Raw genomic sequence first — 15,916 nt, forward strand, 5'->3', positions numbered from 1 at the left:
CCAGAATACACGTTCTTTTCACCAGTGCATGGAACTTTCTCTAGGATAGATCACATGCTAGGCCATAAAGCAGGTCTCAGCAAATTAAAAACAAAAAAAAAAAAAAAAAAAAACTGAAATCATACCATATCCAGGACTGGATGGCTTCACTGCTGAATTCTACCAGGCATTTAAAGAAGAACTAACTCCAATTCTTCTCAGGCTATCCAAAACAACTGAAAGGGAGGGAATCCTCTCAAATTCTTTCTATGAAGCCAGCATCACCTTAATTCCTCAAAGAAAACTACAGACCAATTTCCATGATGAACATAGACACAAAAATCCTCAACAACCCTGGAGAAGCCACCTCTTGCTGCAACCCTGTCTTGACTTTTCTTCCCAAAGATGCCCCTTTTCAGCATGAAGCAATCAGAGTGATCATTGCCCAGTTCCCACTAACAGATGTTAGGGTTCCATCTTCGCGAGGAGGGAATGTGAGGAGTCAGATGGGTTAACAGATAGTCAGGGGATCCCAATGGAATTTGGGTGTAAAATATTGGCTTCCTTCCCCAAAACATCATCTTTAGTAAGAACAAACAGGCTACCCTCCTTCCTTTGGAATCTCCAAATTACCATGAGAATAGCAAGGGAGCTCCTCCAGATTTCACAGCTTATTGTGAAAACAAGTTATCTATCCCTCCCTTAGCAGGCCAGACAGGATGGAGAATTATAAATGGGTCTTTTGATGGTTTTTGTCCCTGCCTGATAATTGAATGCCAATCTGATTGTCAAGTTTTTTTCTCCTTCGAAATTGTACTTAAAGCCAACTGCCACCAGTCCCCTTTGGGTTTTCTTTCTTAGAAACCCCCTTTCCATGCTACTCAGGCTGGAGGTCCTTGATTGTAATAAATACTTTTTTTTTTTTTTTTGACAGGCAGAGTAGACAGTGAGAGAGACAGAGAGAAAGGTCTTCCTTTGCCGTTGGTTCACCCTCCAATGGCCACCGCGGTCGCGCTGCGACCGGCGCACCGCGCTGATCCCAAGGCAGGAGCCAGGTGCTTCTCCTGGTCTCCCATGCAGGTGCAGGGCCCAAGCACTTGGGCCATCCTCCACTGCACTCCCTGGCCACAGCAGAGAGCTAGCCTGGAAGAGGGGCAACCGGGACTAGAACCCGGTGTGCCGGCGCCGCAAGGTGGAGGATTAGCCTATTGAGCCACGGCGCCGGCCTGTAATAAATACTTTTAAGTCTAAAAAAAAAAAAAAAAAAAAAAAAAAAAAACTCCTTAACAAAATACTAGCCAATTGAATCCAATAACACATCAGAAATGTCATTCACTCGTACCAAGTGGGATTTATCCCTGGTAGGCAGGGATGGTTCAACAGTCTCAAATCAATCAATGTGATACATCACATTAACAAACTGAAGAACTAAAAGCTATATGGTTATCTCAGTAGATATAGAGAAATCATTTGATAAAGTACAGCACCCTTGCATGGTGAAAACTTTAAGCAAGTTGGGTATAGAAGCAACATTCCTCAATACAATCAAGGCAATTTATGACAGACCCATGGCCAGCCTCCTATTGAATGGGGAAAAGTTGGAAGCGTTCCCACTGATATTCGGAACCAAAGATGCCCACTCTCAGCATTGCTATTCAATATTGTTCTGGAAGTTTTAGCCAGAGACATTAGGGAAGGAAAAGAAATCAAAGGGATACAAATTGGGAAGAAGGAAGTCAAACTATCCCTGTTTGCAGATGACATGATCCTATATATAGGGGATCCAAAAGACTCTGCTAAGTGACTATTTGAACTCTCATAGAGGAGTTTGGTAAGGTGCCATGATATAAAAACAAGACACAAAAATTGGTCATGTCTGTATACACAGAGGATGCAGTGGCGGAGAAAGAACTTCTAAGATCAATCCCATTCAAAATAGCTACAAAAAAATCAAATACCTTGGAATACATTTAACCAAGGACATCAAAGATCTCTATTATGAGAATTACAAAACATTAAAGCAAGCAATAGAAGAAGACACAAAAATAATGAAAAAATCCTCCATGTTCATAGATTGGAAGAATTCGTTATCAAAATGTCCATACTACCAAAAGCAATTTGCAGATTCAGTGTAATACCAATCAAAATGCCAAGGACATTCTTCTCAGATATAGAAAGAAAAAAAAAAAGACACTGGAATTCATATGTAAATACAGGAGACCTTGAATAGCTAAAGGAAAGTTATACAGAAAAACAAAGCCCGAGGCATCCCAATACCAGATTTCAAGACATTGTGTAGGGCAGTTACAGTACAAAAAACAGATGGATAGACCAATGGAACAGAATAGAAACGCCATAAATCAGCCCACGCATCTGCAACCAACTTACTTTTGACAGGAGCTAAAATCAATCCGTGGAGCAAGGACAGTCTCTTCAGCAAATGGTGCTGGGAAAACTAGATTCCATGTGCAGAAGTATGAAGCCAGACTCCTACCCTACACCTTACACAAAAATCCACTCAAAATGGCTCAGAGACCTAAATCTATGACCTGATAATATCAAATTGTTAGAGAACATTGGAGAAACCATGCAAGACACTGACATAGGCAGAGAGTTCTTGGAAAAAACCCCAGAGGCACAGGCAATCAAAGCCAAAATTGACAAATGGGATTATATCAAATTGAGAAGCTTCTGTACTGCAGAAGAAAAGCTCAACTAATTGAAGAGGCAACCAATAGAATGCGAGAAATTATTAGCAAACTAGCTAATAAAAGGTTAATAACCAGAATCTATAAAGAGCTCAGAAAATCAACAACAAAACAAACAACCCAGTTAAGAAATGGGCAAAGGACTTAAACAGGCATTTTTCAAAAGAAGAAATCCAGGTGGCCAGCAGACACATGCAGAAATGCTCAGGATCACCAGCCATCAGGGAAATACAAATGAAAACCTCAATGAGGTTTCAACTCACCCCAGTTAGAATGGCTTTCGCCAGCGCCGTGGCTTAACAGGCTAATCCTCCGTCTTGCGGTGCCGGCACACCGGGTTCTAGTTCCGGTTGGGGCGCCGGATTCTATCCCGGTTGCCCCTCTTCCAGGCCAGCTCTCTGCTAAGGCCTGGGAGTGCAGTGGAGGATGGCCCAAGTCCTTGGGCCCTGCCACCTGCATGGGAGACCAGGAGAAGCACCTGGCTCCTGGCTTCGGATCAGCGAGATGCGCCGGCCGAAGCGGCCATTGGAGAGTGAACCAATGGCAAAAAGGAAGACCTTTCTCTCTGTTTCTCTCTCACTGTCCACTCTGCCTGTCAAAAAAAAAAAAAAAATGGCTTTCATACAGAAATCAACAAACAACAAATGGTGGCAGGAGAAAGGTACACTAATCACTGTTGGTGGGAATGTAAACTAGTATAGCCATGTGGAAGGACAGTATGGAGATAACCTCAGAAATCTGAATATAGACCTACAATATGACCCAGACATCCTACTCCTGGGAATTTACCCAAGGAAAATGAAATAAGCATATGAAGAGTTACCTGTATCTCCATGTTTCTTGCAGTTCCATTTACAATCTATTGGATCAACCTAAATGTCCATCAACTGAGGTCTAGATGAAGAAATTGTGGGATATATGAACCATGGTAAATACTACACAGTGGTTAACAACAAAAAAAAAAAATCCTATTGTTTGCAGCAAAATGGATGAAACTGGAAAACATCATACTTAGTGAAATAAGCCAGGCCCAAAAGGACAAATCCAGTATGTTCTCCCTGATCTGTGGTAACTAATAAGAGCCCCAAGAGGTCATCTATAGGAGTAAAATTACACTTTGAGATGCAATGACTCTGACGTCACCTCGACTGATGAGGAACATTTTTTTCCATAATGTTTGTTGAACTCTTAATCTTATGTGTATAAAGTTAATTGAAAGTAGGTCTTAGTAACAAATAAGAATAGAAATAGGTGAGGGAGGAGGAAGAATGGTGGGTATGTGGGTGGAATGGCAGGTAGGGTGGAAAGAATCACTATGTTCCTAAAGTTGTATTTATGAAATGCATGAAGTTTTTACACTTAAATAAAAGGCTTCTGGGAGGAAAAATGGAATGTCATTTTAACATGTATGCACTGCTGAAAGTCCTGTGTTCTTCAAAATCTTATATTATCACTAGCATGTTTATTAGGAAGTCAAGGCTGGAGAACATCATTGAAAGTCTGTACAAGGCTGGCATCATTGCATAGTGTGTAGAGCTGCTGCCTGTGGTGCCAGCATCCCGTAAGGGTACCGGTTCAAGTCCCTCCTGCTCTACCTCCGATTCAGCTCACTGCTGATGTGCCTTAAGGGCAGCAGAAAATGGCTCAAGTGTTTGGGCCCCTGCACCGATGCAGGAGACCAGGAAGAAGCCCAAGGCTCCTGGCTTTGCCCTGGCACAGTCCTGGCTGTTGTAGAACTTCGGAGGGTGAACCAGCAGATGGAATATCTCTCTGTTGCTCTCTATCTCTTGCCCTCTGTCACTTTTTCAAATTAATAAATATTAAACATTTAAAAAAGATACTGTCAGGCTACAGTAAAAGTAGATATTATCAGATTAGATTAAAAACAAGATACAACTATATGGTGTCTATGAGAACCCACTATAAATTTCTCCTTTGAGAAGCAAGGAGACCAACAGATAAACAGAGAAAGTGAGCTCCCATCTGCTGGTTCACTCACCCAAATGCCCTCAACACCTAGAGGGTTGGGGTCAGGAGCTGGAAACAGGTATCAAACTCGGGTACTTTGCTGTGGGATCTGTGGTTTTCTTTTTCTTTTTCTTTTATTTTTTTAGATTTTTTGACAGAGTGGACAGTGAGAGAGAGAGACAGAGAGAAAGGTCTTCCTTTTGCCGTTGGTTCACCCTCCAATGGCTGCTGCGGCTGGCGTGCTGCTGCCGGCGCACCATGCTGATCCGATGGCAGGAGCCAGGTGCTTCTCCTGGTCTCCCATGCAGGTGCAGGGCCCAAGGACTTGGGCCATCTTCCACTGCACTCCCTGGCCACAGCAGAGAGCTGGCCTGGAAGAGGGGCAACCGGGACAGAATCCGGCGCCCTGACCGGGACTAGAACCTGGTGTGCTGGCGCCGCAAGGTGGAGGATTAGCCTAGTGAGGCACGGTGCCGGCCTTGGATCTGTGGTTTTCACCAACATCTTAACTTCTTGCTAAATCCCTCCCTGTTGACTTTGTGTTGCTCAGATTAGCCCAGCTCCAGCTTTTGCATACAATTCACTTGATTCCATGTCCCTTTAACTTACCCTTTGGAATTTGGGGGATGGGAGATGGTGGTAATTTTTAATTTTCTAGCACTACAGTATGTTCTGGGGTCATCTTAGAATCAGGCATTTATCAAGGAACCCTTGTTCCTTTTATTGGAGAATGGGATTATAAACCAAGGTCTTCCTTTTAATTGCTGCAAAAGATAGCAAAAATTGTGGCAATGTATTTTATGACTATAGCACATAACAAGAATAAAAAGTATGACAACAGAGTAGAAGGGAGAAATTGAAAATACACCATTGTAGGTCCTTGTTCTACACATGATACAATGTAATTACTATTTGAAAGTGAAATCCGTGTAAAAGTATTCATTATAAACCCTAGAGTAACTACAGAAAAAATTTAAAAGCATAAATAATAAGTCAGTAGAGGAGATAAAATGAATACTAGGGGTGAGCATTTGTTGTAGTAGTTAAGTTGCCACATGGAATACCCACGTCCACACTGCTGTGCCTAGCTTCAAGTCCCAGCTTTGCTCCAGATCCCACCTTTCCGCTGATGTGTGTCCTGAACGGCTACAGATGATGGTGGCTCAGGGATTTGTGTCCGTCTATCCACATAAGAGACCTGGAGTGAGTTCCTGGCTCCTGGCTTGTCTTGGTCCAGCCCTGGCTGTGGAGGGGTTGTTGGGAGTAAACTAGACAGGAGATTCCTGTTTCTATCTTTCTTTATCTCTCTGCCTTTCAAATGAAATAAATAAATAATTTTTAAAATTAAATTACCAGAAAATGCTGCAGCAGCCTAAGAAATGGAAGAATAGAGAAAAAGAACACACAAAACAAATGAAAAAGTCAGTTTTATGCAACCACACAGGTAACAGATCAAACATGATTAGAATACACAGGTTAAAGAAAATATTATCAGATTTGTTTTGACCAACAATAATATGTTGTCTGTAAGCAATTCAGTTTTTTTTAAAGATTTATTTATTTACTTGAAAGTCAGTTACACAGAGAGAGAGACAGAGAAAGGTCTTCCATCTGCTGGTTCACTCTCCAATTGGCTGCAACGGCCAGAGCTGTGCTGATCCAAAGCTAGGAGCTTCTCCTGGGTCTCGCAGGCGGGAGCATCTTCTGCTCCTTTCCCAGGCCACAGCAGGGAGCTGGATCAGAAGGGGAGCAGCTGGGATTCGAACTGGCGCCCATATGAGATGCCAGCCCTGCAGGCAGCAGCTTTACCTGCTACACCGCAGCACCAACCCCAGCAATTCACTTTAAAGACAGTAGATAATGAAGGAAAATATACCATGCGAACAATAACTAAAATAAAAGTAAGTGTATTTATAACAATATAGATTTCATAGCAGGAAATACTATCAGAGACAGAGATACTACAAAGTCTGTTTTCCAAGAAATAACTATCCTTACTGAATATTCACCTAATAATTGACTTTCAAAATATGTAAGCTGAAAATTCATACAATTAAAAGGTAAAATAGAAAAATCCACAGTTGTAGTTGGAGACTTCAACCTTGTTCTCCAGTCATTCATCAAATAGGAAGGAGGCAGGTGATGTCAGCAGTACTTATGAATCCTAGATATCAAAATCCTCAACCAACTATTAGAAAATAAACAATATATAAAATATACACACAGGTGGATACGGAAGTATGGATGTATATAAATATGAATTAGTAAACATCATATATGTACCTTGTATTTCCTAGTTCTGTCTGCTGGGATGTCTTTGAAGCAATCACACCCAGTAACAACATACCTTGGGTTTAGATAGTAGTTTCTAAACACCATTCTGTAATACAAGGAACCAGTATTTGATTGTAGAACTGGTACAGGGAAATAAAGATATGCCAGAGGTGTCAGAGAGTAAGGAAGTGCTTACCACAAGGTCATAGCAACTAACATTTCAAAAAAGCTGCCATTGGCCAAAACTAGAAAAGTTTGAGAAACAAAGTAGCAGTAGTATTGGACTGTAGCCCAAGGAAAAAGAACTATTCAGTCCATTATTGATATAAGTGAAAGATTGAATAAATAAAGGAGAAGTGACAGCTCTTAGGGAAGAATTCTAACTAGTAAATGCACAAAGAATGAGAGAAATAGTAAATCACCTTCAGAAATCCACAGCAAAGGGATAGTTGTCAGAAGCAAGATCAGTAGAGGATTCCTGAAATTAGTGGGTGAAAGTTTAAGGAGAACCAGAATGTTTACATGTCCTCAAAATGTCTCTCCCCAAATATTTGTTACTTACAGAGGCAAAAATAGTGATATTTTTTCCTACAATGGAGACTCCTAGAAGACACTGCCTTATCGGAGGATAAAGGTTATCAGTGGCACTGGGACATGAAGATAACTGGTGCCTTCTGATGTGATGTGCCAAGGTCACATCATTTCTGGAATCCTCCCAGAAGTCCCTGTACTCTGTTTACCTATGGATAGGCATCAGGCAAACCCAAATTGAGGGACATTCTTCAAGACACCTGTTAGTACTCTTCAAAAGTGCTAATGTTATGAAAAATACTGAGGAACTATTTCAGATCAGGGGAGGAGACAACAGAAGGAAACACGATGACCAAATGCATGTGGTATCTTGGATCTGATCTAGGTCAGAGAAAGATTGGTATAAAGACTGGTGAGATCCAAGTCCAAAGCTTTGATTGGTACTATGTTATTTTGTTAATTTCGACAATTATATTGTGTTTCTCTGGGAAGCTGGGTTAGGTATGTGAGGGAACTATCTTTTCAAGTGCTCTGTAATTCTATAGTTACTTCAAAATAAGCTTAACATACCTAACAAAGAAGTATACCCATAAAAAGAGCTGAGAATAAAAGTATAGTCTTTTGGCTTATCTTTTAGAAAATGGATGTTGTACCTGATGCTGTCTTTCAGAAATAATTTTTTTAAACTAAAAAAAGTCATTTAAGGAAAAAATATTTTATTATAGTATATTATTATATTATAAAAGTGTAACAGCAAAGTTTAAAGAAACTTTTGAAACTTTAGTGGTTTAATAAAATTAGATCTGATCTTTTTGTAAGAAATCCTGGTGCATATCCATGGAAAACTCAAAATTCACCATATAAATTATTTACATTCTTATCGCTATAGGGTAAAGTGAAAATTACATTTTATATGCAAACACATCATTGGGTTTGACAGTATTTCCATATGTATCTCATAGTTGGAAATGTGGGACAATGCATGTAACAGAACAGTTGACAAGAGTTTTACCCACATTTGAGATACTAGCAGTAAGCCAAGTGAGCATCTTTCAGAGTAAATGATCAGCCTCCCTCCTGTTTTACAACATTCATTGCAGAGAATCCTGCTTTGAGAGATTGGGACTTCATGCATGAGTGATGCCTATGACAACATTTTTCACAGATTGAGAGAGAAGTTTGACTAATGTTGATAAAATGAGAAAAAATTAAATAGTAGACAGTTTTGAGCATATTAGTATTTTCTAAATGTTTAGAAGAAAAATATATTTCATGTATTTGTTAACAGTTCATTTCTCTTCCAGTGTTATTTATATGTATATATGAATATATATAATGTTTTTATTATATATAATATTTATAATGTTATATAAGCACAAACATATATAATGTTTTTCTCCTTTGAAATTATTTTATGCATGTAAAAACTATATTGGTAAAATGATAAACATAGGTAACATTTATTTATAACTTATGTATTTATTTGTATTTATTATTTGAGAGGCAGGAAGATAGACAAATAGGGAAAGAACTCCCATCTACTGGTTCACTCCCCAAATGCCTACAGTAGTCCAGGGATAGGGGAGAAAACAGGACCCAGGAGCTCAGTCTGGGTCTCCTGCAGTGGGTGGCCTGAGGCCAGTTATTTGAGCCATCAGCACTGCCCTGTAACATATGTATTAGCATTAAGCTGGAATCAGCGGCCTGAACCAGGTATCACATAGGCACTCTGGGGTGAGATATGAGCTTCTTAACCATTAGGCCAAATGATCCCGTTGTATAACAGATGTGTGAGTTCTTGTTGTTTCATGACACTGTACTGGCAGTTTGGGACATAAAACATGCACTTACCAAGGGGCACAGAATCTGGTAAGAGGTAAATGGACATGTGTGACTAGGTCAGGTAGTGATGGGAGGATTGATGCAAGTGCATTGTGTTCTCGGAGTTCCGAATATAGAGTGGTATCACAGTCCAGACCGATTTTAAGTATTGTCACAATAGTGTGGCCATGTGTAGGAGAGGCCAGCATAGCAGCAGACTGAGGGAAGGGAGGGATGTGGTATCTTTAAATCCTGGTCACAGTAAACTTAAAATAATTTTTCCACTTTCTTGAAAAATCAGCTACAAATGTTGAGACAAGTTAATTTATATTTCTGTGTGTCGTGTATATAGTTCTCTGTAGAGCTCCATACAACTGCTGCTAGTGACCAAATAACATGTTTTTCTGAAGAAATATTTTGTTGTAAGTATGAACAGTCTTAGTAACTCTCTTATTCCTCTTATGTGCTGAGTGCAGTCGGAGGAAGAGGAATTGGAGTTGGTGAGTGTGGTTTCTGCTTGAAGGGAGTTGAAAAAGATGTTGCCAGTGTTCCTTTGTTATATAGGGTTTTTTTTCTTTTTATTAAACTATCCAAACACTTTGAATCACTAAATAATCTATTGATGTTAGATTCCAGTTTTTCTGTTTGTAAATGTATATGTTGACCCATTTTATCTGTTTGAGAAAACATTAGAATAAAGTCTTTAAGAACAGTAGCTGTCCAAGAGCACTGGATACTTGTTAAAATTTTTTGAAGGAAAGATATTAAAAATATCTTATATAGCTCTCCATATTCTTAAAATATTTTTTAGAAAATGACTTCACCCTCAGAGTTCCTCAAATTGTAACACACGATCTTGTGTTATTTCTTTCTTTCAAAAAAGATGACATCATTTTTGGTGAGGTCACCTTGTTCAGAGTTGGAGTTATTTCACCCTGCATGAGTCTGTCTGAACCACAAGAGGGTTCCCTGTTTACTCAGACACAAATTTACTTTTCTTTCAGAAAGTATTCTTAAAAGCAGCCATCACCTTTTTTTTAACCCCCAAAGAAATGTTTTCTGTTGGCTTTTCCTCTAGAAAATAAACTGGAATAAAAATAATTTGGAGTTGATCTGTTCTTTGGGAACTAAAACCCAGCTTCACAGAAGTAATCATGTAAATTAGATGACTTGAAGGAGAACAGAAACTTCGAAATTTCAGTTTTTAGCAGGGACGGGTTAACAGTGCATGAAAGCATGGGGGAAAGGCTAGTTTTGTTTACCTTTTTTATTAAATATTTATGCATGCTGGTGTGTTTTGATTGATGACAATTGATCTTTTTAAATAAGGTTGTTTATGCTCTGTCCTTGAAATATGAAGCACTTTATTTCACTTTGTGATCATTCTCACAGTTGTGGATGTTGTTGTAAATATGATGTGTTATTACTGGTGAAATAGTTTACTTAGTGATTACCGTAAGTATTTATGAAAAGCGGGTTTACAATTCAAGATAATTCATTGACAGTAGAGCTCAACCACCCTGAAGTTGTCCTTAATGCTTCCATTAATTACCTAATGCTTTGTTGCCCTCTAGTGGTTCTGCAAGTCATTTACTCAAGGATATGATATTTTTGAAATAGGAGAGCTTTGATAAGTAGAAACAGTACATTGGGGTCTCATGATTACCCTCACCCAGTCTTTGAAGTCCCATGAGGAGATTGCCATGGAAATGAGACCATGGAACCGGGGGATTCTAGGCCAAACTGTTTCACACTATTCTTTGACCTTGCATTAGACTTTTGAACTTTCAGACCAAATATGAGAGAGCAGATGAAGTCCAGAGTCTATCCCTATCTCAAAAAGTCATCAAAATCATTATCTTTGTTGTTGAAACTAAAATATATTTCCAGTTGTCATATGACACTGACTTCCCACATTCCTTAAAGTATACCTGTAGTTACAGAATCCCAGAGATAAGCTTTGAAGTCTTTGAAAACTTAAAAATCATAAAAATAAATGTTTTAAATTAAGAGATAGTAAAAACTACAAACAGCTATTCATACTTTTAAAAACTTAGATGAATTCAGACTGTGAAAATTAACAATGAAATGCTTTACCAGACCAAAATATAATGAGAATCAGTCCACTAGAACTTAGAAAGTTCAAATTGGTTTGAACTCTGCATTGTAATTGTAGATAGCTCTGATCCATGGTGGGAAGACCAGCACCTAGGGCCTGCCCAGCTGCCAAGGTTCCTTTAGAAGCTTTGTAATTCTAGAAAAATTTTGCTTCATGGCATCCCTAGTAGAATAGCTGTGTATTGGAAGGAATAAATATGTTTACTTTTTTCCACTGGAATGTATAGAAATTTGGGGACAGAGGATTTCCTGAGACAGTAATTTAAGAATATTATATTTGTGTAGTACTTCAGTTGCCAAAACACCTCCAACATACTGCCTCATTTGGGTCTCAGAAAGCCCTGCAAGGCAGAAGGGACAGAGACTGCTGTCTCCCCTACCTGGCAAGGGAAGAGGTTCAGCTGGGGTTAAATGGTTCTCCAGAGGCTTCTGAGGTGGTGAATCTGGGACAGACGCACAGCACATCCACATTCCATGCGATCTGTCTGATAGCCTCGAACTTTGAAGCTAAGGTAGAAATAGGACTTTAAAACAACCCAAACAGGATCTAGATCTTCATCAAATAGCCATATTTCAGGTGTCTAGATTTAGCCAAAAGCCTCACTTATCTCATGTGCCCTTCTGAAAATGGTGACAGAAAATCAAAATCACATTCTGCCACTTTTTAATTTCAAGGGCATTAGACTGTACTTTTGCTGATACGCCTCGACCCCTGAATGTCAGTCATCAGCTGCAATCTTCATTTTAGAAAAAGAGCTGTGCTCTAACAGCACGCCTGTTCTGCCCGTCTGGTGAGAAACTGGCTCTGTCATATGCCTACAGATAGAGGAGGATACTGTGTTGGTCCTCTATTTAATAGCGGCCCTTTCTTTATTCACTCCCAGTGTGCATGGGATGCCATGTAGTCACTGATGAGCAAGCATCTGATACTGCTCCGTTCTCAGCCCAGTCAACAGTGCTTTATTCAGAATCTCTCTACTGAGAGCCTTTCCTTCCAGAAGACTGAAGAGAAACAAACCTGAATGTACTGTTACAAAATAGGTCAACTGCAGGAGGGCAGGAAGTAGCAATACAAGCTGTACCTCAATAAGTCATTAGTTCAAACCATGTTAAGATAGAAACGGTGCACCCAAAAGCAGATTTGATTCTTAAACTTATGGATTTATAATCCCTTTATACACAGATGACTTTTGCTGTCATCAGGTATTTAAAATCTACTCAAATTTCACTTACCTGGCAGCATTGGTAGTAGCATCAAGTCCTTACTTTTGCTAACACAGAAAAGTGCTGCTGCCCATAACATGAAGTTTGATTTTAAGGCTGTGTCCCTGACATTGTAAACTATTTTAAAAAGAGAAAATGAATAATGTAAAAATACACTCCTTAAAAATCACACAGTTATTCCCACTAGTATTTTTCAGGTTTTCATATCATCACTGCCTCAAGAAATAATGATATTCACATAAAGCTGTGAAAAGTGTCACTTTTAAATTGAAAGTTATTTATAAAAATATTAAGTCTTAACATAGATGCCACCTAATAACACTTTCTCTTGTTTCTGTTCTTACAGAACCCTCAGAGGATAAGCAGTTCTCAAGCCACTCAGCCTCTCGCCACCCCCGTGGTGTCTGTGACAACCCCGAGCTTGCCTCCGCAGGGACTCGTGTACTCCGCCATGCCGACAGCGTACAACACGGGTGCGTCTGCTCCGGCGCCTTTCCCGAGTGGTTTTTTTTCCTTTGCTTTTTGATCAAGCTGTCCTTTTGTAACTTTTCTAAAAAGCATATTTATTGAAATAAACTAACTTGCAAGTATTATGATACTTACTAGCCTTGAACAATAATCACAGAGGATGCACTGGTAGTAGAGTGAGTTGAATAAGGCATTTCTGTTTATGCGGTGTGAACATTTAGCCTTGGAAAGAAACAAGCAGCCATTTTCAACATTGTGGCAGGTGTCCAGCCAAGGAGGGGCTGGCTTGGTGCTCAGGTGCTTTCGGTGTGTGCTGTTACACAGTGTGACACTCCGAGTAAGGGATTTGTCTCTCTGCTGTGTTGCCTCCCTTTGGACCCAGGTGAGCCCGCACCTGGGGTTTCTGAGGCAGCAGGAGATAGCAGCGGTTAGTGACGCCTCGCCAGGGCTCAGACTGCAGTGCAGGGGGTCAGTCTTCGAGCCTCGTAAGTAGAGTGTGGTAGAGATCATCCAGTTTTAGATGTGAGGAGAAATGCTTTGGCACAGTGCTTTCTGTCTGCTCTCAGGAGCTACTGGAAGGGACCGAGCAGTAGATACATCCCATTGCCATCTGAATCTGAATTCCAGGTAGTTCTTTCAGAACAGAGACAACTTAAAAAGTTTTTTTGAAAAAATGAAGCCTCTTAGGGAATGTCCTTCCCCTTTGCCAACAATCAGTGTGAGAAAAATGCCCACATCCATCAACGGCAGACTGCCCTAGGGTCTGTGCACCATAGTCCATTGTTTGTCTTGCACAGAGGAGAGCTAGGGGTTACTCACTCATAGCACTTCTGTTCACCTGGCTGGATGAGGCACCACCCTAAGGACATAGCATTTCTAGATAAGGAGATAGGACACACCCAAGGTGGTCACTGTGGAGGGAATTCATGGGTTGTTCCAGTGACCTGTGTATTCTCTGAAACTCGGAGAAGTCGGGAAGGAGGGAGGTCTGAGGCTCAGTTGGCTGAGAAAGATGGCGCTTGAACTGGATGTCAGAGTTAGCTGCAGTTCACTGAGCATCTTCTAATGGACTTTTTGATGTACTTAGAGATCCTGCTATACTTACTTTTAGAAATGCTGTTGATTAGATAGATGTTTCTGAAACGTCTAGAAGGAATTACCACAACATAAAAATGGAGGCAGGCTCTCACAAAGCCACCCATTGCTTAGCCTCGGTCTCATTCCATTTGTTGGCTGCCTTTATCTAGGAAGGGAAGAATCCAGTTTGGTCCCTGTTAAATTTGAGCTATTCAGGGAGGCACAGATGCACATGTCTGGTAGGTTGCTGGAAGGACCTAGAGGCACAAGAGAGTTGTAGACTGGACAGGGCACCAGAGAAGGCGTCCAAATGCAGGACCCTGCCCCAGCCTCCCTGGGGCATGGCTGAGGCAGTCTTTGAGTGTTTAAGAGAATGTCAAGTCAGGCCAGAAGTCCGGATACCAGCTGTGGCACTGCTGTTCAGTCCCTTTTTAAAAATACCTCTGTTGAGATGGGAGACAGAAGTTAAAAGTAGAGGAGTTTTTGCCACCTCTCTTTAGAATAAAATGGAAAAGACAAGTGTTAATGATAAACTGAAATAACTCAACATGTGAGTAATATCTCATGTCCCAAGTCTGGGTCACTGGGATCATGACTGAACCATTGATATAAAATGAACTATGTTATACTCCTGTGGCTGAGGAAGTGTTTTTATGAACTTGAAATTATTTTCCACGTGGTCAAGAAGCTGTGGCAGTACCAGTACTTTTACATAAATGCAGTTAATTGTGTCACGATGTGTTTATTGTCTGTGCCACTAAGCATGGCACCCCTGTAAGAGGAATTCCTTATCTCTCCTGTATCCCTGTCCATCATTCGGAATTGCTGGCCTAGACTCAGTCTGGGTGAGCTCCAGTGTTGCTCCTGGTGCCAGAGGGTAGTGACAGGTTTATTGATTTAAAATAACAATTATATAGGAGCATCCTTTAGCAATGGCTATTTGCTATTTCTATTTACTTGTTGGAAAACAGTATCTTTTGTGAATGAAACTATAAACATTTAGTACAGAATAGGAATTTATTTTGCTTCAGCAATCCCAAATAAATATACAAGGAGCTAGATCTTACATACCTCTATACAGAAAATTTGTAGGGGTTTAGAATACCCCTAATTATGTTGTACCTGACTTCTCTGAACCTAGGGAGCTGCCGTTTGCAGCTGCTGCTTTTTTTTTTTTTTTTTTAAGATTTATTTATTTATTTATTTGAAAGGAAGAGTTACAGAGAGGCAGAGGCAAAGAGAGAGAAGACTTCATCCGCTGGCTCACTCCCCAAATGGCCGCCATGGCCAGAGCTGCATCAATCTGATGGCAGGAGCTAGGAGCTTCCTCCAGGTCTCCCAAGTGGGTGCAGGGGCCCAAGCACTTGGGCCATCTTGTATTGCTTTCCCGGGCCACAGCAGAGAGCTGGATTGGAAGTGGAACGGCTGGGACTTGAACCAGTGTGCACATGGGATGCTGGCATTGCAGGCGGTGGCTTTACCTGCTAAGCCACCACGCCGGCCCCAACAGCTGCTTTGTTTGAAAATAAGATTGGCCTGATCTTTGCAGCATGCACTGAGTGTCTCATCTTCTTTCTAGATTACTCACTGACCAGCGCTGACCTGTCGGCCCTGCAAGGCTTCAACTCCCCAGGAATGCTGTCTCTGGGGCAGGTGTCGGCCTGGCAGCAACATCACCTAGGACAAGCAGCCCTCAGCTCTCTTGTGTGAGTGACCAGAATTTTCCTGAACCTTCTTCCTGCGGGCAC

At 40.7% G+C, this 15,916-nt stretch overlaps 1 protein-coding gene across 5 annotated transcripts in view; it reads left to right on the top strand.

Annotated features, from left to right (window-relative positions):
* The window catches only part of MEF2A (myocyte enhancer factor 2A), a 152,410-nt gene that overhangs the window by 131,415 nt on the left and 5,079 nt on the right, over window positions 1-15,916 (top strand). For 3 of the 5 annotated variants that reach the window (XM_062204955.1, XM_062204953.1, XM_062204954.1), the window contains 2 exons: window positions 12,970-13,096; window positions 15,748-15,874. In XM_062204955.1, the coding sequence (XP_062060939.1) occupies window positions 12,970-13,096; window positions 15,748-15,874 (254 nt within the window). Of the gene's footprint in view, window positions 1-9,757; window positions 9,782-12,969; window positions 13,097-15,747; window positions 15,875-15,916 lie in introns of all 5 variants that reach the window. The other 2 variants (XM_062204952.1, XM_062204951.1) reach the window with 1 other exon arrangement.

The sequence above is a fragment of the Lepus europaeus genome, chromosome 11 (assembly GCF_033115175.1).
Source record: "Lepus europaeus isolate LE1 chromosome 11, mLepTim1.pri, whole genome shotgun sequence".
In the NCBI taxonomy this organism is placed as follows: domain Eukaryota; kingdom Metazoa; phylum Chordata; class Mammalia; order Lagomorpha; family Leporidae; genus Lepus; species Lepus europaeus.